Source organism: Coregonus lavaretus (genome assembly GCF_964263955.1).
Source record: "Coregonus lavaretus genome assembly, chromosome: 28".
NCBI classification, from domain to species: domain Eukaryota; kingdom Metazoa; phylum Chordata; class Actinopteri; order Salmoniformes; family Salmonidae; genus Coregonus; species Coregonus lavaretus.
Genome location: NC_140015.1, coordinates 31632554 through 31656413, shown reverse-complemented (window position 1 = coordinate 31656413; position 23860 = coordinate 31632554). Strand labels below are relative to the sequence as shown.

The 23860-nt window shown below is 44.5% G+C and overlaps 1 protein-coding gene across 3 annotated transcripts; it reads left to right on the top strand.

Annotated features, from left to right (window-relative positions):
* Window positions 1-1124: 1124 nt before the first annotated feature.
* On the top strand, window positions 1125-23447 carry LOC311103948 (mitochondrial Rho GTPase 1-A-like). Of its 3 annotated transcripts, XM_084145586.1 has the most exons (20): window positions 1388-1518; window positions 4765-4905; window positions 5185-5228; window positions 5320-5373; window positions 5577-5629; window positions 6726-6834; window positions 8827-8928; window positions 9151-9249; window positions 11200-11308; window positions 11757-11877; window positions 12378-12462; window positions 12697-12842; window positions 13030-13130; window positions 13332-13462; window positions 13874-13957; window positions 15631-15753; window positions 16110-16312; window positions 17679-17869; window positions 20854-20968; window positions 22127-23441. In XM_084145586.1, the coding sequence occupies exons 1-20, from the start codon at window positions 1482-1484 to the stop codon at window positions 22242-22244; spliced, it is 2166 nt and encodes a 721-aa protein (XP_084001712.1). In that variant the 5' UTR covers window positions 1388-1481; the 3' UTR covers window positions 22245-23441. The 3 variants fall into 3 exon arrangements, with proteins under 3 accessions (XP_084001711.1, XP_084001712.1, XP_084001710.1); XM_084145585.1 differs by lacking the exons at window positions 17679-17869; window positions 20854-20968 and having other exon boundaries at window positions 1125-1518; window positions 22127-23447; XM_084145584.1 differs by lacking the exons at window positions 20854-20968; window positions 22127-23441 and having other exon boundaries at window positions 17679-17968.
* Window positions 23448-23860: the final 413 nt, after the last annotated feature.

Here is a 23860-nt window from a genome sequence, read left to right as displayed (position 1 = left end):
TATTGTCCCCAGCACAGGTGCACCTGTGTGATGATCATGCTATTTAATCAGCTTCTTGATATGCTACATCTCTCAGGTGGATGGATTATCTTGGCAAAGGAGACATTTTCACTACAGGGATGTAAACAAATTTGTGCACAAAAATTGAGATAAATAAGCTTTTTGTGCATCTGGAAAATATCAGCTCATGAAACATGGGACCAACACTTTACATGTTGCATTTATATTTTTGTTCAGTATATAAGAGAACTTCCAGTATCACTGAATAGAATGTATCCCCTTACTGACAGCAGGACCCTAAATATATGACTCCTTGGAGGACAATGTCTAGGACTGTGGGTTTATGTACAACGCAGATACTTGACGACTGCCATAGTTCTACTGGAATTGTTGAAAAACGAATTTGGGCAGTAATGTCTCACCACAAATTATGGACAAATACTACATGCCTTCCTGGCATGGAAGGTGAAATTGTTGTTCTCAAATCTTTCGTATTAAATGGCAGAAAGAGCTGTGTGTCCCGTGTGTAGTTGTTTTATGTGTGAAGCCAGGTCAATTCTGTCGCTATGAGAAAGTAAACGCGTGTGTGTGTGCATACATGGTATAAAATTGCATCTACAATATCAACTGTGATAGTATCTAATACCAACTGTGATCTCTAATATAAACTGTGATAATATATAATACCAACTGTATGTATTAGAAGGGTATATTTTTAGCCCTTTTCTTAAACAAATGGTATGGCATCCTTGCCTCCTCCATCATCTCACAATACAATCAAATCAAGCCACTACATTTTAATTCCAAGTCAGGTCTTATTTGGAAAGGAGACAGTCAGCAGGAAAATCTGCGCGCAGGTGACTGGGTTGGACGGAATATAGCGGAAACGGAGGTTTTCCCTCTTTCCCGAAATGTTTTGTGTGTGTTTCTTATTCAATACCCCGTCCAGCTGGTGGCGGTATTGCACCATTAACATTGTATGCCAACCGCCGTTAAACCCCATAGAAGAAGAATAAAAATTCCAAGTCAACGTCACCACATGGGCGCTAGAGGGTAGCAGATGTGTTGTCTATTATGTTTCGACAGCGTTTGTCTGCTACTGCTTGCCGTAGTTGCCGGGTATTGGAGGTCAGCCGGAGGAGGCGTGCGTCTGAAATATTTAGTGCAAAATGTCATGAAAGTGGCGAAAATAAAGGAATATAGCGTTTTAAACAATTATGTAATTTACAAGTGTGTATCGCTGTTAAGCACGGTACTTCAATTGTACAAAAAACGGGAGGAAAGCTCATGAAATAACGGAGAAATTCCTCCGTCCGTTTTGTCCTACAAAGAAAGAGCGACCACAGTTTGACAGCGCAGTTCAGACTGCGCAGGCCTGGCAATAGATTAACTGCTGTAGGGCGGCATCTGAACGAATAGATGATATTTATGAAAGAACAAAGACTTTATTGATTTGTGAATATAAAAAAACAGTTGCAAATATGAGGAAGGACGTGAGGATATTACTCGTCGGGGAACGTAAGTGGCTGATTTATTAAATGTAGCTGGCGCTTGATGCCTACTGTAATTAGCTAGCATGCTAGCTAGCGTAACTCGGAATACATTAAATAAAGACTCAAAATACGCTGTATAGATGAATTTACAACTAGGTTGTGTTTTGTACTTGAATGACCGCACAACGAAGGATAACATTGCATCGAACTGATTCAATGTGACATTGTGAAAACGTTTAACAAAATACCTAGTTAACTAGCAAATGCCGCAGTCAAATATGATTGGTTAGTTAATAAAGACATTTACATAAAGACTGTTGGTTTGTTCAATTAGTAATAAGCACACAGTAGCTGTAGTTATTTAAAGTGTGTTTGGTGTAACTTCTAGCCACAGCATTTAACTAGCTAACTAGTAATGTAGGTTAGGATCATATCAATAGAACACTCACTCAACCTTGAATGCGCTTTGCACTATCGATCTGTCCTCTTGCACAGTGTCAGCTTGACATTCCATTCCATGGAACCAGTAGAAATCAGGTTCAGCTCAGTTCCGTATATGTTAGCCATTTGGCCACTTTGCAGCTTTTGGCCTCCACAATACACTTCTCGCCAGTCCCCATAGCCACATCTAGTGCACTTTGCAAATTCGGGCCATATTTCATTCATCTTCTCCCATATCCACAATGCATCAATCTTTAAGCTATTCCATTTGTTTTGAGAGCCATTTATATTTGTTTTGAGAGCCACTATTGTCAATGATCACATTTTGTGGGAACGTGGGTAGTATGTGATAGAACTGAGACCTTTAAAGGAACTTGTGAATTAGGGGGGAAATTATCAAGTGTTCTTCTCTCACACACTCACATCTGTTTATGGCTGGCTGACCTACAAAGACACATTCTCTTTGGCGTTGCTGACAGGTCTCTTGAGAGGGCTGCCAAAACCCGTACGTGTGTATGCTAACATTGGTGATATCACACAGCAACCAATGATGCATTTTACACAGGCAGCCCAATACTGATATTTTTCCCAATTACTGGCAAAAGAGCAGATCTGATTGGGCAAAAGACCAAGTAGTAGTGTAAAAGGATCATAATTGGGCTGCCAGACTGTGTAAACGCAGCTCAAGTGTCCATGGATACAAGTCCTTTCCATGCACCTGCAGAGGCTGCCGCTGTTCTTGAATTTGATGAACTGTCCTACTGTCCTTGAAGCAGGATCCCATTCACTGATCTGACACATGATATAGGTGAAAGCTACTGCAGGCAAATTGAACCAAGCTTGATTAGGCCCATCCCTCCATTGGTGTTCGATCAATGGTTATGGTATGATAAAAGGATGCATGTTAAAATGTATCTGAACTGCACCTCTCTGTGCTGTATCTGCAGTCCTCTGTCCCCTGGCTGTGCGCTGTGGTGCTGGATTCAATCAAGTCATGGAATTCAATAAGACACTCCAACACTTAACTAGTCCCTGTTCATGCTTGCCAGCTGCTCTTATCTTCACACATCAGTAACTCAACACATCAGTCTAACAGTCTGTAATGTAGGCAGATCCATAGACGACACAGTCTCAATTGCACTCTACACTGCCCTCACCAACCTAAATAAGAGGAATACATACCTATGTGAGAATGCTGTTCATTGACTACAGCTCAGCGTTCAGCACAATTGTCCCCTCCAAACTCGTCACCAAGCTTAGGACCCTGGGACTGAACACTTCCCTCTGCAACTGGATCCTGGACTTCCTGACGGGCTGCCCCCAGGTGGTAAGGGTAGGCAACATCACCTCTGCCACGCTGACCCTCAACACGGGGGCCCCACAGGCTTGTGTACTTAGTCCCCTCCTGTACTCCCTGTTCACCCACGACTGCGTGGCCACGCACAACTCCAACGACATCAAGTTTGCTGACAGTGGTAGGCCTGATCACCGGCGACGATGAGACAGGGAGGAGGTCAGTGACCTGGCGGGGGGGGGGGGGCATCCACTGCAGCCCCCATCCACATCGCCGGGGCTGCAATGGAGCGGGTCGAGAGCTTCATGTTCTTCGGTGTCCAAATCACTAAGGACTTAAAATGGCGTACACACGCACAGTTGTGAAGAAGGCGCAACCTCTTCCCCCTCAGGAGGCTGGAAAGGTTTAGCATGGGCAAATCTTCAAAAAGTTATACAACTGCACCATTGAGAGCATCTTGACTGGCTGCATCACTGCTTGGCAACAGCACCGCCCTCGATCGCATGGCACTACAGAGGGTGGTGCGGACAGCCCAGTACATCACTGGCATCCAGGACCTCTATATCAGACGGTGTGAAAGGATGGTCCAGAAAATTGTTAAAGACTCCACATTGTACCATGCAATGTGCAGGTTTCAAGTTTTAATGTCACGTGCAGATTCCAGCCACTCAAGCCATAGACTGTTCTCTCTACATCCGCACGGCAAGCGGTACCGTTGCATCAAGTCTGACACCAACAGGCTCCTGAAGAGCTTCTTTCCCTAAGCCATACGACTGCTAAATAGCTAACAAAATGGCCTCATGGACTATCTGAGTTGACTCTGTCTCTATGCACTCTCACAGGACTCTACACACTCACGCACACTGACACTACACACACACACTTCATTTGCTCACACACACATAGCATGCACACACATTTATACTGACTACACACACACACTCACATACATTCATCATATACGCTGTTGCTACTCTGTTTATCATATATCCTGATGCCTAGTCACCTTACTCCTATACATATCTACCTCTATCACTCCAGTATCCCTGCACATTGTAAATATGGTACTGGAACTGACCCTGTATATAGCTTACTTACTTCTCATGTTCTTATTATTTATATTTCTCGTGTTTTCGCTCTACCTTATGTTATTTTTAGTTCTATATTGATGCTGATGACTGCATTGTTGGGTTTAGAGAGCTTTTAAGTAAGGCATTTCACTGTATTGTGCACGTGACATTAAAACTTGAAACCTGCACATTGCATGGTACAATGTTGAGAGGTGACTCTAAAGCTCAATTGATGATGTCTCCCTGTGAGAGATAATCTCCATCACAGGGAGTATATCCTCATTGTAGCCTGGTTCCAGATCTGTTTGTGCTGTCTCGCCAACTCCTACGGTCACTGTCATTGTCACATGACAATGATTGTAGCAGTTGGCAAGACCGCACAAACAGATCTGGAACCAGGCTATCCTGATTGCAATCACACACTGATGCTTCTGTCTGACTCACACTTGTCCTCTCGTCTCCACAGCCAAAGTGGGGAAGACGTCTCTGATCATGTCACTGGTCAGCGAGGAGTTCCCTGACGACGTTCCCCTTCGAGCGGAGGAGATCACCATCCCGGCAGATGTAACGCCAGAGAGAGTCCCCACACACATAGTGGACTACTCAGGTAGCACCACAGACCATACAGCCTGAACATCAATCAATACTGAATGTCAAACACTGAAAACTGTTCAGTGTTACTAGACTGCCCATACAGACAGACTATTATTGTTCAGACCTGTGATTCAGTCAATGCATGTTATGGCTGGAAACTGTTCTATGAATTCAGATATTTGAATGGATTTACTGACCGTACTTAAGACATTGGAGTAGGAGACGTGTCAGATTGGCAAGGCAATATCATACTGTCTTTTGATGTTGTTGCTCTGTTGTCTTGTGTGTGTAGAAGCAGAACAGTCAGACGAGCAGTTGTATCAAGAAATATCAAAGGTTGGTTGGATACCATTTTAACCTTGTATTATCCCCAAAAAGTAAAAATGTATCCCTACCAAAGTAGAATAACATTTTCTATTTTTTACAGGCAAATGTTATTTGCATAGTTTACTCAGTCAACAACAAGAAGTCCATTGAGAAGGTCAGTTTATAAACCAAGCATTCCCTAAGACAAAGAATAACTGACATTCAGATGTCCTGATTTAGTAACAGCCACTGCCCGCCCATTGTTAACTCTGTTCACCATGTCGGCCACATTGAATTAAAGAGAGTGCAGGGCAGGCCTGTGTTCTGAGTCTTGGCCTTGCAGCTGTAGCAGGGTTTGATGTGTTTTCTCTCTCCTAGGTGACAAGCCATTGGATTCCCCTCATAAATGACAGGACGGACAAGGATAGCAGGTGTGTGCGAAGGGTGTGTATGCAGTGTGCACGTGGTGTCTGCATGGGTGTGTCTCTCCTCTTGGGGTCAGGGACAGTGGGGGTACTGTATACAGTCTGCTACTAAATCCCCAGTGGCTTTGGAAAAGACTGCCCCAACAGTAAAAGTGGTGGTGTAGTTGTTGACAGCTTTGCCATATTTCACTTAGTAGATTGAAACAGGTGTCTAGTCATCTCAGTAACATGCCATTCATTATAAGGCCAGACTGCTATATGGACCAGTTATGTCATAGACAATGACAAGGGAAAGTACACTACTGCGTACCTGTTTGAGTAACCTACTCCATCTCTGTGTGATAATGGAGGAAAGGTGACTGAATGACTAATGGCTATATAATGTAAGACAGTGCGATACGATGGATCGGTTTTCCATAGGGGAAGCAGGTGGTCATGGACACTGTTGTTGTCACCTCTTAGCTGTAAATGTAATTGCAGCCCCCTCTGTCTCCTGTCATTGATTTAATGTACCATTATACAGTATGTTGAGTCAGTTTGTATAGCGGCAGACAGCCAGACAACATTGGTTTTAGGGTTGTCACGATACCAATATTGCAATACTCTGAGGTATCGTGGCAAGGAAACAAAACATGAAGCAGACTACATTTCCTGAGGAAAACAGTCCTAATGTTGGTAGCCTTATGTTTCTTTTCCATATAGAACACAATATTTTACATACAGTAGGTTTTAAAGGACCATAGAGTTTATTCTGCTTTGTGTTTTCCGGCAGACAGCCAGACATTGCCTAACATTGCCTTGGATTGAGCCTGGATTTATTTAATAGGATCCGGTGTCAAGGCTAAGTCTGCCTGGATTACTGTTAGAGTTTAGTATGACATAGCTTGAAGGTTTGATCAATTAGGTGACACTGACCATCTATTTGGTGGAGCAGAGGCTGGAAACCCTGAGGACAAAATATTCCATTGTGTGATATTCTCATGATTGTTCTCTCAGAGCCCTAACTATGCCTTCCTCCTCCATTGGTAATGCCAATTAAATTCACCCGTCCTTTGGAATGAATGGCATATATTATATAAGATCATATATGATGTTGTTGCAGGGTACCACTGATCCTGGTGGGGAATAAGTCAGATCTGGTAGAACACAGCAGCATGGAGACCATCCTGCCCATCATGAACCAGTACTCTGACATCGAGACCTGCGTGGAGGTAAGAGAACACTGACTGGTGACTCTGTTTAACGCTTCCATTTTGGGGCTAAACTGACAAGTGCCTAGCAAGAGTACATTGAGAATGACCATATAGCTAGGCTAATGAAAGTTGTTGTGTTACACTTGAGTTGAGGCTCAATCAAAATGGTATAAAACCTCTAGAAATGTATTTCAAGGGTCTCTGATCACCTGATGAATGGCCTACAGAACTTTGATCACCAATGGTTTCATATTCTATCCCGGTTCTGAAATCCAAACAGCTGAAAACTCCATAAAAAATCAAATTGATGCATTGACCTTGTGATGTTGGTTGTCTGCTAGCCCTGGGCTGGGAGACTCCTAATGTTTCAGCTAACTCCTGACTCCAGTTAGAATGAATCTGATGGCTGGTAAATGAGCCTTTTTTTCTAATGCAGAGACCCGGGCAGTATTCATTATGGCACACAACATAAAAGATTTTGCAACGTAAAATACAAATATGTGTTTCTTATTGGCCAAGTCCACATAGTAAATTAGCCCTTTTCAGTCAGTTTTGTTTTATTTGGTGCCTAATGAACATGACCCCTCTGTGTCTTTTCTACAGACTTACAGAGTAAGTGTGTGCACTGTGTGCTGAGACGCACTTCTATCATTGAGGAAAGTCGTTGGATACATTACTCTTCCATTGGTCTCATGTGACAGCCAAGTCATACCATGTCCTCTCTGGCTAGATTAGTTACAGGATAAAAGGAGTAGAGGTGGAGGGAACGACGTGTTGGAACACACGTACAGAGATATCATTGGAGATGTGTTTGAAGGCAAACACACAGAAAGTCAGACGTGTTAGTGACAACCTGGTCGGGATCCATTATGCAGTTGTACTGCACAAGGTTAATGGTTACTTGTACGTGGTGCAACACTGTTCAGTCTCTACATAGTTAACATCTGTATACTCTCTTTCCCCCTGTGTGGAATTAGCACCTTGTCATGGCAATGCCACTGGATTTTATAGCCTGGCTGTTTCTGGACCCTAGTTTCATATTGAGAGATGACATTCTGCTTTCCATGACCTCATTTAGACCACTAAGAGGTTGGTTTTGCTGGCTTGAGTGTTTTTTCACTGAAGCACCATAAATCTACAATGCACCTAAATGCAACAACTCAAGCTTATTGAGAACCAATTGATGTGTATAACGAAGTAGTTCAAGAAGAGTGGGATAGGTGATTAATAAGTCAGCTTTATTTGTTGTTTACACATGGTTTACACAGTACAACAGTGGCGGCTGATGTCCTACTGTACCCATAATGCTCTGTAACACAATTGGTTTTAGCTTTGTAAAGATGTTACTAAAGTGAACATAATGGTGTCCTGTCTCCTTACCAATACATGGTTGTTAGACCACGGCAGGTGTCTGTTTCTCCGTGGATTGTTCCAGCTGGTTTTGAGGTTACTGTATGTTTCTGTTTCTCCGTGGATTGTTCCAGCTGGTTTTGAGGTTACTGTATGTTTCTGTTTCTCCGTGGATTGTTCCAGCTGGTTTTGAGGTTACTGTATGTTTCTGTTTCTCAGTGGATTGTTCCAGCTGGTTTTGAGGTTACTGTATGTTTCTGTTTCTCCGTGGATTGTTCCAGCTGGTTTTGAGGTTACTGTATGTTTCTGTTTCTCCGTGGATTGTTCCAGCTGGTTTTGAGGTTACTGTATGTTTCTGTTTCTCCGTGGATTGTTCCAGCTGGTTTTGAGGTTACTGTATGTTTCTGTTTCTCCGTGGATTGTTCCAGCTGGTTTTGAGGTTACTGTATGTTTCTGTTTCTCAGTGGATTGTTCCAGCTGGTTTTGAGGTTACTGTATGTTTGTGTTTCTCAGTGGATTGTTCCAGCTGGTTTTGAGGTTACTGTATGTTTGTGTTTCTCAGTGGATTGTTCCAGCTGGTTTTGAGGTTACTGTATGTTTCTGTTTCTCAGTGGATTGTTCCAGCTGGTTTTGAGGTTACTGTATGTTTGTGTTTCTCAGTGCTCTGCCAAAAACCTGAAGAACATCTCAGAGCTGTTCTACTATGCCCAGAAGGCAGTGCTCCACCCTACAGGACCCCTGTACTGCCCAGAGGAGAAGGAGGTGAGGAGGGCAGAGGGTAGCTAGGGGCCTAGAGTTGTCCCTAAATATGTAGCCTGATCAGGAAAAACTTTGAGCCAAAAGCTAGGATCCAGAGTTTTTCTTGGTCAGGTTACGCATTCAGGAAAGTTTCCTGGTCCTACCATGGGTACACAGGCAACATCTACTTTTTATCTCTCCAAAAATCTTATACATATTTCAAATGTGTACTTTGTGTTTTTTCAGATGAAGCTGTCTTGCATCAAGGCTCTAACTCGCATCTTCAAAGTGTCGGACCTGGACAATGATGGCATCCTCAACGACAAAGAACTCAACTTCTTCCAGGTAGGAGTTTCACTGTGGGAAAAGAGAACCTTGTGGGAAAACCTTTCTTGGCTCTAGCTGCAGACTTGTGTGCTTGAGCTGGCCGACGTGAAAGAACCTGATTTACTTCGTTTTCCAATGGCAGTTTATTTTAACTGGAGTGGAAGAGAGAGGGAGGGATAGGTTATTAGTGGGTTCACCGGTAGCCTGCAGACAGGGCAGGTTTCAAGAAGTAACGGTAGTTGATTTAGAAACCCTTTCAGAGCATCTTTTTCCTCTAGTAAATGGTGCAAAGCTGAATACATATCTCCTTGTGACTTCATATAGCACGAACCACAATACATTAGTAGCTGTGTCAGATATGTTAGAATAGACTGGTTCTTGTCTGTTTTGGTCTCACCAGGCATATGTTTAGGTGATGTGTGTTGAGTGATTTATTGTTGAGTGCAGGTCCAATTAAAGCACTTGGAAGCAGCATTGTGCCGTGTGCAGGCTTTCATTTTTCACTCTCGTTCTGTGTTGATATAGTAGTTCTGTGTGAGTATAGTAGTTCTGTGTGAGTATAGTCATTCTGTGTGGATATAGTCATTCTGTGTGGATATAGTCGTTCTGTGTGGATATAGTCGTTATGTGTGGGTATAGTAGTTCTGTGTGGATATAGTCGTTCTGTGTGGATATAGTCGTTCTGTGTGGATATAGTCGTTCTGTGTGGATATAGTCGTTCTGTGTGGGTATAGTCGTTCTGTGTGGGTATAGTCGTTCTGTGTGGGTATAGTCGTTATGTGTGGGTATAGTTGTTATGTGTGGATATAGTAGTTCTGTGTGGAATATAGTAGTTCTGTGTGGATATAGTCGTTATGTGTGGGTATAGTAGTTCTGTGTGGATATAGTCGTTATGTGTGGGTATAGTAGTTCTGTGTGGATATAGTCGTTATGTGTGGGTATAGTAGTTCTGTGTGGATATAGTTGTTATGTGTGGGTATAGTAGTTCTGTGTGGGTATAGTAGTTCTGTGTGGATATAGTCGTTCTGTGTGGATATAGTCGTTCTGTGTGGATATAGTCGTTCTGTGTGGATATAGTCGTTCTGTGTGGATATAGTCGTTCTGTGTGGATATAGTCGTTCTGTGTGGATATAGTCGTTCTGTGTGGGTATAGTCGTTCTGTGTGGGTATAGTCGTTCTGTGTGGGTATAGTCGTTATGTGTGGGTATAGTCGTTATGTGTGGGTATAGTCGTTATGTGTGGGTATAGTCGTTCTGTGTGGAATATAGTAGTTCTGTGTGGATATAGTCGTTCTGTGTGGATATAGTCATTCTGTGTGGATATAGTCATTCTGTGTGGATATAGTCATTCTGTGTGGATATAGTCGTTATGTGTGGATATAGTAGTTCTGTGTGGGTATAGTAGTTCTGTGTGGATATAGTAGTTCTGTGTGGGTGTGGGTATAGTCGTTCTGTGTGGATATAGTAGTTCTGTGTGGGTATAGTAGTTCTGTGTGGATATAGTAGTTCTGTGTGGATATAGTCGTTCTGTGTGGGTATAGTAGTTCTGTGTGGGTATAGTCGTTATGTGTGGATATAGTCGTTCTGTGTGGATATAGTAGTTCTGTGTGGATATAGTCGTTATGTGTGGGTATAGTAGTTCTGTGTGGGTATAGTTGTTCTGTGTGGATATAGTCGTTCTGTGTGGATATAGTCGTTCTGTGTGGATATAGTCGTTCTGTGTGGATATAGTCGTTCTGTGTGGACATAGTCGTTCTGTGTGGATATAGTCGTTCTGTGTGGATATAGTCGTTCTGTGTGGATATAGTCGTTCTGTGTGGGTATAGTCGTTATGTGTGGGTATAGTCGTTATGTGTGGGTATAGTCGTTCTGGGTGGATATAGTAGTTCTGTGTGGAATATAGTAGTTCTGTGTGGATATAGTCGTTCTGTGTGGGTGACACATGGTGTGTTGTGTGTGTCTGTGGTAGAGGACGTGTTTCAACATGCCCCTGGCGCCCCAGGCCTTAGAGGATGTCAAGAACGTGGTGAGGAAGAACATGACGGAAGGAGTCGAGGACAACGGACTCACGCTCAAAGGTGAGGCTGACCACTCTGTATGCTTTCCCTTCATTCCTTCTCTCACTCAGTCACTCACTCGCTCTCTCTCTCTTCTCTCTCATTCAATCTCTCTCTCTATTCTCTCTGCATCTCTCTCATTCAATCTCTCTCTCTATTCTCTCTGCATCTCTCTCATTCAATCTCTCTCTCTCTATTCTCTCTACATCTCTCTCATTCAATCTCTCTCTATTCTCTCTGCATCTCTCTCATTCAATCTCTCTCTCTCTATTCTCTCTGCATATCTCTCATTCAATCTCTCTCTATTCTCTGCCCACTCTCCCTTGTTCTCTCTTCTGTAACCTTCACTGAAGGTCATGCATGAATAACATCTTTAATAACCCTTTACCAGTGTACTGTGTCCATCTCTAATGTTGTGTCTGGGTGTATCTCTGACTTGTGTCCATTCTTCATCCTGATTGGCCACTAGGCTTCTTGTTCCTGCACACGCTTTTCATCCAGAGGGGGCGTCACGAGACCACCTGGACGGTGCTGCGGAGGTTCGGTTACGACGACGACTTGGAGCTTCACCAGGAATACCTGTTCCCCCTGTGAGTGGACCAGGGTCATGCTCATTAGGGCACATCGTAGTAAAACGCTTTGCAGCGGAAAACAAAAACAACCTGTTCTTATTGGACAAGTGTAGATAGTAATAACTTTGAGCGCTTTCTTCCATTTCGTGCCTAAAGAACACGACCCTGCCGTACGTATGGGCAACTCTTACCTCTGGGCAGAAAGAGGGAAATATACACCTGTTTTATTTAAGGGTGGACAAGCATAACAATGACTCTCTGGCCCCAATTCAGTTTCAGTCAATAGCAGATAAAGGACATCTGCTCTGCAGGCTCTCACTATCTTTACACTGTGTCAAAGATGTTAACCATGATAAAACCTACTGAACTCTCAAGTTGTCTGTGGGTGCATCTTACGCGACTTGTTATGACTTGCAAGTAGCACTAGTTCTTTCCCAGGGTGAGCCTTTTGAACAATGCCAGTTTAGCCATAGCACTTTTAATGAGATTAATCCGGAATGTTCTGTTTTCCGTGCCAGGCTAAAAATACCTGCTGACTGCACCACCGAGCTCAACCACAACGCGTACCTCTTCCTCCAGAGTGTCTTCGACAAGCACGACAAAGTAAGTCTAGGATGACGTGACTCCTCCTACTGTTGTCTTACCTTCTGCCTCACACAGACAAACATTCACAGGTTTTCCCGAAATCCCAGGAGCTAGTTTCCTGGAATCAGGAGGGAATAAGCAGGGAGGGAATCCTCCAGCCGGCTTTTGGGAAAGTTACCGGAATATTGCAACCCTACACAAAGCTATCATATTATTAGAACAGTGGTCCTAACCCTAGTGTGTGTGTTTCAGGACAGAGACTGTGCCTTGTCTCCAGATGAGGTAAAGGACTTGTTCAAAGTGTTTCCTTACATGCCCTGGGGTCCCGACGTCAACAACACAGTGTGTACCAACGACCAGGGCTGGATCACCTACCAGGGATACCTGTCACAGTGGACGTGAGTTCGGCCAGCATACCTGTACTTCCTGTTGCCTCTCTATCTGTCTAACTTTAATGATTTGGTAATGCAGTTATACAGCGCTTTGCTGAAACTCAAACTTTTTCACTTTTAAATGCTACCGTAGATTTGTAACAAAACACAGACAGACACACACTAATAGGCTTTCAATTGTCTGATTGGCCAGGTTAACGACGTACCTGGATGTGCAGCGCTGCTTGGAGTACATGGGCTACCTTGGCTACTCAATAATCTGTGAGCAGGAGTCCCAGGCAGCAGCCATCACAGGTAATGTGCGCGTGCATGACTAGGTTTATGTGCTTGTGTCGTTTGTTGGTGTGAATTATTGTGGCCTCTGTTTGCACATTTGAAACCTAATTAGTGGTGAGTTACTATAAATCTACAGTCAGTAGAGTTACGTGTGTGTGTGTGTTTGCACGCTCATGCATCTGTATATCTCGTATCCTTTATTCCTGACCTGTCTCTCAGTGACCCGTAACAAGCGCATCGACCTGCAGAAGAAGCAGACGCAGCGCAGCGTGTTCCGCTGCAACATTCTGGGAGCCAGGGGGAGTGGCAAGACCAGCTTCCTGCAGGCCTTCCTGGGTCGCAACCTGCTGGTGAGTCCCTGGAACTACCAGACACCTGGGGTGTATTCATTATGGCACACCGCAGCAAAACGTTTTGCAACGCAAAATGAAAAATTGTTGTTTCTTATTGGACAAATTCAGGTACTCCCTCCCTGTTTAATGGTATTTTTTTCCCCATTTGGTGCCTAATGAACATGACCCTGGCTCTTCCATTGAACGCTCACTGCTACCTGCTAAGCACACATTTCTGTTTCATAGCCACTCTTAAGTAGCCTGGGTAACACTGGCAGTCTGTTACTGTTTTACCCAACTCTTTTCAGACATGGTAAACTAACTAACTATTATTATTATACAAACTTAACTATTTAGCAGAAAGGAATAAAACCTACTGTTGTATCAATTTGGAGTCGTGAATGTGTCTTTTTCTGCGTTACTCAACAGAAACAGAGGAAGATCAGAGAAGACCATAAATCATTCTACTCCATCAACACCACGTATGTCTACGGCCAGGAGAAGTACTTACTGGTGAGGCTGTGCATCTCTCTCCCAGTATCATGCTTTCTGCCCGGTAACCAGATTAAAACCCTAGGAGATGGATTATAATCCAGTTGTATAATCCATAATACTGTGTTTTATGTGTGACCAGCTGTCTAGCAGTAAATCCTTAGTGTTTTCCCCTCATATGTTCTGGAAAATAATATGTTCAGTGCTACACAGTGAATGTTAATCACCTATAGGGTTACATACTATAGAACAAGAATGGTCTTGAGAAAGGCCTTTCTGCTGAAACGTTGACATTAAACAGTCTCAACTATTTCCTCTTCTCATTTTCCCTCTTCACCCCTCTCCCCACTCCTCTTCACCCCCTCTCCCCACTCCTCTTCACCCCTCTCCCCACTCCTCTTCACCCCTCTCCCCACTCCTCTTCACCCCCTCTCCCCACTCCTCTTCACCCCCTCTCCCCACTCCTCTTCTCCCCCTCTCCCCACTCCTCTTCACCCCTCTCCCCACTCCTCTTCTCCCCCTCTCCCCACTCCTCTTCTCCCCCTCTCCCCACTTCTCTTCTCCCCCTCTCCCCACTCCTCTTCACCCCTCTCCCCACTCCTCTTCTCCCCCTCTCCCCACTCCTCTTCACCCCTCTCCCCACTCCTCTTCTCCCCCTCTCCCCACTCCTCTTCACCCCTCTCCCCACTCCTCTTCTCCCCCTCTCCCCACTCCTCTTCACCCCTCTCCCCACTCCTCTTCTCCCCCTCTCCCCACTCCTCTTCTCCCCCTCTCCCCACTCCTCTTCTCCCCCTCTCCCCACTCCTCTTCTCCCCCTCTCCCCACTCCTCTTCTCCCCCTCTCCCCACTCCTCTTCTCCCCCTCTCCCCACTCCTCTTCTCCCCCTCTCCCCACTCCTCTTCACCCCTCTCCCCACTCCTCTTCTCCCCCTCTCCCCACTCCTCTTCACCCCTCTCCCCACTCCTCTTCTCCCCCTCTCCCCACTCCTCTTCTCCCCCTCTCCCCACTCCTCTTCTCCCCCTCTCCCCACTCCTCTTCACCCCTCTCCCCACTCCTCTTCTCCCCCTCTCCCCACTTCTCTTCTCCCCCTCTCCCCACTCCTCTTCACCCCCTCTCCCCACTCCTCTTCTCCCCCTCTCCCCACTCCTCTTCTCCCCCTCTCCCCACTCCTCTTCTCCCCCTCTCCCCACTCCTCTTCTCCCCCTCTCCCCACTCCTCTTCACCCCTCTCCCCACTCCTCTTCTCCCCCTCTCCCCACTCCTCTTCTCCCCCTCTCCCCACTCCTCTTCTCCCCCTCTCCCCACTCCTCTTCACCCCTCTCCCCACTCCTCTTCTCCCCCTCTCCCCACTTCTCTTCTCCCCCTCTCCCCACTCCTCTTCACCCCCTCTCCCCACTCCTCTTCTCCCCCTCTCCCCACTCCTCTTCACCCCTCTCCCCACTCCTCTTCTCCCCCTCTCCCCACTCCTCTTCACCCCTCTCCCCACTCCTCTTCTCCCCCTCTTCACACCTCCCTTCTCTTCTCCCCCTCTTCACACCTCTCTTCTCTTCTCCCCCTCTTCACACCTCCCTTCTCTTCTCCCCCACTTCACACCTCCCTTCTCTTCTCCCCCATCTTCACACCTCCCTTCTCTTCTCCCTGCTTCACACCTCCCTTCTCTTCTCCCCACTTCTCTCCTCTTTTCTCTCCCTGTAGCTTCATGAGGTGATGCCAGACTTTGACTTCCTCTCAGAGGAAGACCTGGCGTGTGACGTGGTCTGCCTGGTGTATGACGTCAACAACCCACGCTCCTTTGAGTACTGCGCCAAGGTCTACAAGGTGTGTACACTACCTAATGTATCAAATCCATCAGTCCTTAGTTTAGTCCTGGGCCGGTATTCACAACATGTTTCTACAGTAGGAGGGCTGATCTTGGATCAGGTCCCCCTTGTCCATATAATCCTATTCATTAGGATCTAAAAGGCAAAACTGATGCTAGATCAGCACTCTCTTGAGACGCTTTGTGAATATGGGCCCTGATCCTTCATTCACTACACTGGAATAAAGAGGGACTTCTCCGCTTTCAGCTTTTCACCTTCTGCAACTGTTTACCAAAATGTTTTAATATCAACCATCCTTATCTAGTCTTGTTCTCATAACTAACCTCTGAACTTTAACCGTTTGACCTATGACAGCAATACTTCATGGACAGCAAGACGCCGTGCATGATGATCGCCTCCAAGTCGGACCTGCACGAGGCGCGCCAGCACCACAGCCTGACCCCGCTGGACTTCTGCCGCAAGCACAAGCTGCACCCGCCCCAACCCTGGACCTGCAACACGGTGGACGCCCCCAACAAAGACCTCTACACCAAACTCACCACCATGGCCATGTACCCGTGAGTATAGCCCCTCAGAGACCACCTCTGACTTCACCCATCGCCCCATCGTCTTTTCCTCCATCCAGCCCTATGTGACCTCATGTTACGTCCTGTATGATGTCTCCAGACACCCCTGAGAGAGTGAGATATTTTAGGTGCCGTTGTATTTCAGGTCCTTACTCTTGGCCACTGTCAATGTGTTGTGGTACGGTAAGTTTAATTGTAAGATAATGACTAGTCCATTTGAAGTCCCAAAACGAAGGTAATCCACTGCAAATCCTTTGGCCTTGAAGGAAGTCTACCCAGTCAGCTGTACTGTAAGGGTGTTATTGACTTGTTGACAGTCTTATGAGAGGCAGAGTTAGTCTGCTACTTAATTAGGAGATTAGCAATTGGATTAGATTAATGTCTATTTAATTGAGCCTTAAATCTCAGCTTTATGGGGAAGAACTCCAGTTGTCTAATGTTAAAACCATTGGCTTTCCCAAGGCATAGAGGCCTATAGCTAAGAATCCAGGCCCTAGCTCTGACTGGACTCTGGGAGGAAACCATTTTACAGAAATAATCAGCAGATTCTGCTCTATACACTACAGTACTTCATCTGTTTCAGACAACTCTCTTGATAGTGAACAGTTCTTTATGTAGTTAGGGCACTACTAGTATTCTGCATTCATTGGGTATTTGGAATATACTATTTCAGTACAGTGCGAAATGGGTTGTGACTCAGTCTCCGGCTGCAGATATACTGTAGGTCAGAGTGACTCATGCTGTATAACTCAGGCCAACAGGGAATATTATAATGGTTTAGTTCCATGTATTTGTAATGGTCAATCTGGAGATTCTGAGACGGGTTAGCAGTTTGTTTTTATTGAATTACCCTCATCTTTCTCTTCTCTTTGCCACTCTGTCCTTCATTCTCTGTGGCTTTTCCCCTCTTCTCCCGAAGGATGATAGTGGGATTACCCCTCATGAGAGGTGGATGTTATTACAGAGGACATCTTATTTTGTTTTCTTCAAGATCCTTTTTTTTTAAGTTGAGGAAGAGGCCAACATTAGCCACACTTAAAAATGCCATGTACTGCAAATAATGTTTCCTCAAGACACCTAACTTTCATAATGTACTTAGTACTTACCACTTTCTCTGTATTAATATACTTAGTAAAGTAATGAATATTCTTTGCCTTTTGTTAGTGATGGAGTTATTGTTCATAACTCAGTCACCCAAAGCTCAAGCCCCCATCTGGTGCTAGAACAGGGTCTGTCTTTCAGGGTTCCGCCATCCCATGGTGATGTTTCCATGGAAACGTGTACGAATGTGGATCTGACTTCGTCTTTGTGTGTGTTTATGTGTGCGTGCCTGTGTGTGTTGTGATTGTCTCCTCAGCCACGCCAAGCTCCGCTGCATGTGTACCTGCAACAGGTGCACCTTCTGCATCTGTCAGAACATCCTCCGGTCCCAGCTATTGAGAACTATAAAGGCCAAATTCTACAGTGTTGTTCTGAACAGGTCCATACTGCATATACTGCCTGTCCCCTCTCTTTCTCTCTCCCCCTCTGACGCCCCTGAGGTGGGAGGTGGGACCCTAGCTTTCTAACCTGGGTGAAGGTTTTTCTCCTCTTCTCCCTCAATGCTTCCTCATAGTCAGGTTTACACTGCATATCCACAACGGAAAACTGGACATTTTTAGACATTCTGAGTTCTTATTTCGATCTCTAGGCCTGATTGTGCGTCTCCATTGCATTTCATATGACTGGATGGGTGGGTTTATAAGACTGTATTCCAAATACTCATACCGGGGAGTTTTGTTTTTGAAGAACTGTGAGAAGGTCAGTTCTGGTGACTTTTTAAAAGGACCTTCTACTCCAAAATGAATGAAAATCAAATGATACCGACACCATCCATCTATAATCCCCCCCAGAAATGACAAAATGTGTAGAATTGCAGGAAATAAGCTTTAAACTTGCAAAATTCTCTCCACCAACGAGGGGTGTGAACAGTTCGTGTCATGAACAGTGCTAGTGCCCATAGAAATAGACATGGTGCTGAGTGAAAAAGTTTGGGAACTCCTGGGCTAAGGTAACATGATACTATAGGTCTGCTGTAAGGTGGCCTAGTTGTAATGTGATTGTGATGGTGTCTTCCTCGTCTCTGCTCCAGCCTCACGCAGCACTCCCACACCGCTCTCACCTCCGTGACGCAGCGCCTTACCCAATTATCTGCCACACTGCACCATCATCTAACACCTGTGGTGCTAGCCAGGGAGGTAACCGTGTGGTGTGGTCGTGTTGCGTTCCATTTGAGCCAGTCTGAAGTGAAGATGCATGTGTGCGGTCTGTTAACGTGTCTAGTTGGAGATGGGTTGTGGGTAGATGACCCTGCTGTAGCAACAGGGTGCGGTCTATCATGAAGTAACTAATGCATGGATCTTTAAGATTTAAAAAAAGTAAGTTGCTTGGCAAGTCATTAATCTTTCGAGAGTTAAGCATACAAGTGGATGTTGAAGCCAACATGGCCCTTTCGTTTAAGAATGGTGTTTCTATCATGTGAAGTGGATATGCAAACTGTAAATCTGTACTAAAGACTAATGTGCATAGTGCGTGAGGGAGGAACGCCACCTTGCAGATCTCTCTGTTTTGGTTACATTTGGCCCCACTGAAGCTGTTGGTGAAACTGAAAGCCTCCTAGAAGGCAGCTTGGGTAGGATGGCTGGTTGTTCTCCTCTGTACCAAAGTAGATGTTGATATTTGGTTCAAATTGCATGTTATAAATGTCAATATTTTTGAGTACTCTTTGACATTGAACTGTTTCGACCGCCAAAGATGTGCATGATTTGATTTCTATGATGTTTTCAGTTTGGAGGTTTGATTGTATGTGAAGTGATTCTCACACCTTAAGTTTACACCCACAAGATAAAGTTAGCCTATATATAAGGTCCTATGTTAGGTCCTAAGTTTTCATTTACATTTGAGTCATTTAGCAGACGCTCTTATCCAGAGCGACTTACAGTTAGTGAGTGCACAAGTTAACTCTCAATCTTGGCTCCTACTACAGCCCTAGTGTTATCACTACACAACCTAATGCATGGACACATTTACAATCCTGGTTCTCTTGTGGTTGAAACTTTTTTTTACTAACAAACGTTTTAATTTGTATGACAAATGATTTTCTTCCATTCATTACAAAGTGATTTTGCACTGTATCGATCACATTTAATTTAATTGTGTTTCCGTTGTCGTGTTTTGTTATTGTTTTCATCCTATAGGTGTTCCTACACATGTTTTTGGCTGCCCCTCTTTCTGTTCCTGTTGCATGTGTTTACCTCTTGTTAGTTGCATGCACTGTCTGTGTAGATGCTGTCTGTCTGTGTAGATGCTGTCTGTCTGTGTAGATGCTGTCTGTCTGTGTAGATGCTGTCTGTCTGTGTAGATGCTGTCTGTCTGTGTAGATGCTGTCTGTCTGTGTAGATGCTGTCTGTCTGGCTAGACGCTGTCTGTCTGGCTAGACGCTGTCTGTCTGGCTAGACGCTGTCTGTCTGGCTAGACGCTGTCTGTCTGGCTAGACGCTGTCTGTCTGGCTAGACGCTGTCTGTCTGGCTAGACGCTGTCTGTCTGTGTAGACGCTGTCTGTCTGTGTAGACGCTGTCTGTCTGTATAGATGCTGTCTGTCTGGCTAGACGCTGTCTGTCTAACCTTCCAATAGGCTTGCCTTAGTCTTCAGCTTGACACCGCCCCCTATGGATGGCTATGCATAGGCGCCACTCAAATCAGCAGTCTGTTTGAGCGTTGGGAAGTATGGGAACTAGGCTAGTGCTTGGGGTTTGAGTGTGTGCGGTTTATGATGTGCAGGGTTTGGATGGCTCGTGGGGGCTCACCATTGCAGGGTTGACATTTCATTGTGTTTGTATATGCTTATAAAGTAGTGTGTGTTTTGTGGCAGTGTAAGTTACTGTATGTATTGGTATGGTTTGGGAGGTTTACAATGGTTCCTAGTGAGTTTACAATGGCTTCTGGGGGCCCAGGCATGCCTTTTATAACACTGTTGTGTTACATGCTAACTCCTTTGTCAATGCCTGTTTAACCTTGGGAGAAGAGAATTAACGCACCAGAAATGGCATGCCACTAAAACAGAAGTTATTGAAGGCGGTTATGCCACACCACATTGACTAGCTGAGATACTATAGTATTTAACACCTAATTGGTTTGAATCTTCGCTGTTTTCGGTTTACCCCATATATAGAAAATATCTAATCTAATGACTCAAAGTAGCCTATTTCAACAAATTCGGAGAGCAAGCTGAATATACAGTATTTTCTAACCATGTATCCCTATGAGTCTCAAGATTGAAGCCTGTAATTTATTCGGCTGGCATATTTTTCCCACTCAGCTATCGCATTGGACAAGGTTTTTGGCCACAGTGTGGTGTGTTTGACCGAGAGGTTGCAAGGTGTGGTGTGGGGTGTGTTCTGCGGTGGTGTCATGGCCCGGTGTGTGTGGGGTTGGCGTTGAACGGCCCTACTGTGTGCGTGCGTGTGTGTGTACAAGGTTACATGATGTGGGAGCCTATCTGTTGGATGACGAGGAGTGCAGTCTGATCCAGCAGGTTCACGCCATCAGTAATGTAGAGGAGTCTATCTACATGGAGTCTTCTGTCCAGCCCAATGGGCCTCAGGCCAGGTAAAACACAGCATGAGACAGGCTGACAGACTGGGGGCTAAGGGACAGCTGTTTGTTACTGGCTGGGTAGATACAGGTATGGTGGACGTTGATGTGGCAACGGCAAGCACTGTTGGGGGAGGAGATTGCTGTAGCCTCCAGTATTATATGAAGACGAGATTATAATGAAGGGTACAGCCATATCAGGGCTACACATCTACGTACTTTAGCCTCATAAACAACAGCCTTTGATCTGTTTGGTTTGAAGTTACACAGTGGGGCCCCGTGTAGCTCAGTTGGTAGAGCATGGTGCTTGCAACGCCAGGGTTGTGGGTTCGTTTCCCACGGGGGGCCAGTATGAAAATGTATGCACTCACTAACTGTAAGTCGCTCTGGATAAGAGCGTCTGCTAAATGACTAAAATGTAATGTAATGTTTTCACCCAGTGTCCCTGTTGTAACTCACTGACTACCTTTTTTAATGGGTATCTATCATTAGTTTTGAAGGTACCGGTCAATGTTCTTAGTCATACTAGTAGCTGGTTGGTCAGGTTTGGGTATGGCTGCTTGCTGAAGAAGCTTTGTTGGGCAGTATGCCGGTGGGAGGAAGGTATTGATCTTCCTCTGAGGTACATGTCTAGGTTAAGCAGGATGGCAGTTGTCTATATCTAAAGGACTCTCTTCCTACTAAACCTGCTTGAATGGGTTTCTGCTGCTGTGGGAGTCTGTCAGGTGTCACTGTGAAGATTAATGGGTTGTTGAGTACTGTGTGTGTGTGAGCACAAGCGATTGTGTTTGGCAATTTATAAGTTGTTAAAGCTTTCTGCTTACCTCTGCACTTCTAGGGTGCCTCCCTCCCTCTCCTTCAACCAAGCTATCACAGACAAACTCATTTTCAGAAGACAGTATTTCATGTTTAACCAGGCAGTCACAGACTAGCTCATTTTCAGTAGACAGTATATCATGTAAAGAGGTTGTATCTGTACTACTACTGAGGTACTATCTAACAGTTTAACTGTTCCTCTGTTTATGTAGAGATTTGTTTAGGAAGCTCAGATAACATGACTTGTTTGTCATTTGTCAACGTATTCCCATGTGATCTGGAAACGAGGCTGTATTGTCTCTCTTTCTGACTCTTTCTGTCTCTCTCTCCTTCTCCAACTCTCTCTCTCTCTCTCAGGCACATGGCTCAGGCAGACCTGAAGAGCTCTACGTTTTGGCTAAGGGCAAGCGTGGGGGCCACCGTGTTTGCAGTCTTGGGCTTCGCCATGTACAGAGCTATCCTCAAACAGCGATGATCAAGACAGACACAGGATGCATGATATGACCCCTGACCCCCCACAGGTCTCTGCCCTTTGACCCCTCAGCCCCTCCTTGAAAGAAAACACGACCTCCAACATCCCACAATCTTCTGCCCCCCTTCCCCGACAACTGAATGAAACGGAACTTCCAGCCCATCTGAACCAGCCCTGATCCCACATCCACCTTACCGGAGAGGGAACAAACCGAGAAATCATAGATGGATTTTATATATTTGAAACTAGTCATCTTTTGCAAACTCTGTTTTTTTGTTAGTTTTTTAGTTTTTCTTTGAAAAAAAGTATCCACAAACTCAAATTGTGTGTATTGAACACCATGTAATCAATCTACTGCAGGCATTCTGGTATCGTGTGATCTGGTCTAGTCTTGGGTTTTTTTCTTCTCCCGGTCAGACAGTAGTAGTTGCTGGTTGTTTTTAAATCTGTGTAGAACCCGGCCTTTTTTCACAGGTCAGTATTAGCTAGCTGGTTTGACCCCCAGAGCCAGAGAAAGCAAAGAAGGCACCGTATACAACTCACTACAAAAGGGACTGAAAACATTTGTTTATAGATGTGTGTGTATATATAAATATATATATTGCTCGGGTACTTAGAGAAATACCCAACCAGATTACGGCGCGAACAAAGCTTGCCAGTGAATAAAGCATTCAGCTCTGTAACACCTCAACAGTGAGCCTACAGGAAGAGCTGCAAAGTCAAAGCCATTTTTAATGTTGAAAAGGTCAAGGGTTTCGTGCACGGGTTTCAATTGCTATTAATTTATTAACCTGTTTCTTTTCTTTGGTTTATCTGTTTTGAATGGTTTGTTCAGCATTGCATGAAACAGACCCACTTCAAGAGGATAATACATTCATTTTCCATGTATTTTTGTATATCTAGTATTATCAAAGCCGTTAATAATGACATCCGTCATTCACTTACTCTGAAAGACAAAAGACTACAACATTATCATGACCGTATATGCTTCTTCCTCGACTTGTTTTATTTTCCTGTTTTCAAAATAGCTTTTTTCCTTTAAATTATGATTATATTTTTATGTTAAACACTATTATGCCTACAGATTGCAGTATGTTATTAACAGCCATGCAGTGCACCTCTGACTCCTTCCTTGAACCATGGATGGAACTGTTTATTCTCATTGTTGACTTTTCAAGCATTTACAATAAATAACTGTGTGATCTGATACAAGTCTCTGGAATATTATTTGATCCATTCATAACATATACATTATATCCCCCCTCAAACTATTCCCTATCTTTTAGCAGAGGGTCAGAAAAGTGTGTAAATGTGGTTGGAGTCATCTGATTTCTTAAAATCCACCATACTTACATTTTCATTGTACAAAATGTCACTTAAAGTGTAGCCTGCTTCTACTACCATTGAATCCTTTGAAGAATAATTTACTCTTCATTGAGCTCAAAATTCTCAGTGGACTAACAACTAAAATGCGGGTACATATAATGGCTAGGCAGGCGCATATAGTTCCACAAACACACACAGTCGACGTCAACTTGAACTTAAAATCCCATACGTTTCTATACTGAGTGACTGCAAACAAACATGGGAATGTAGTGTATTAGGATTATGGAATGTTG

Excerpts from the sequence above, each read along its gene's own strand:
- LOC311103948 (XM_084145586.1), top strand. The coding sequence starts at position 1,482 with ATGAGGAAGGACGTGAGGATATTACTCGTCGGGGAAC. Across the intron at positions 8,929-9,150 it reads ACTGCCCAGAGGAGAAGGAG|ATGAAGCTGTCTTGCATCAA; the intron begins GTGAGGAGGGCA and ends GTGTTTTTTCAG. Across the intron at positions 13,463-13,873 it reads TCCTGGGTCGCAACCTGCTG|AAACAGAGGAAGATCAGAGA; the intron begins GTGAGTCCCTGG and ends GTTACTCAACAG.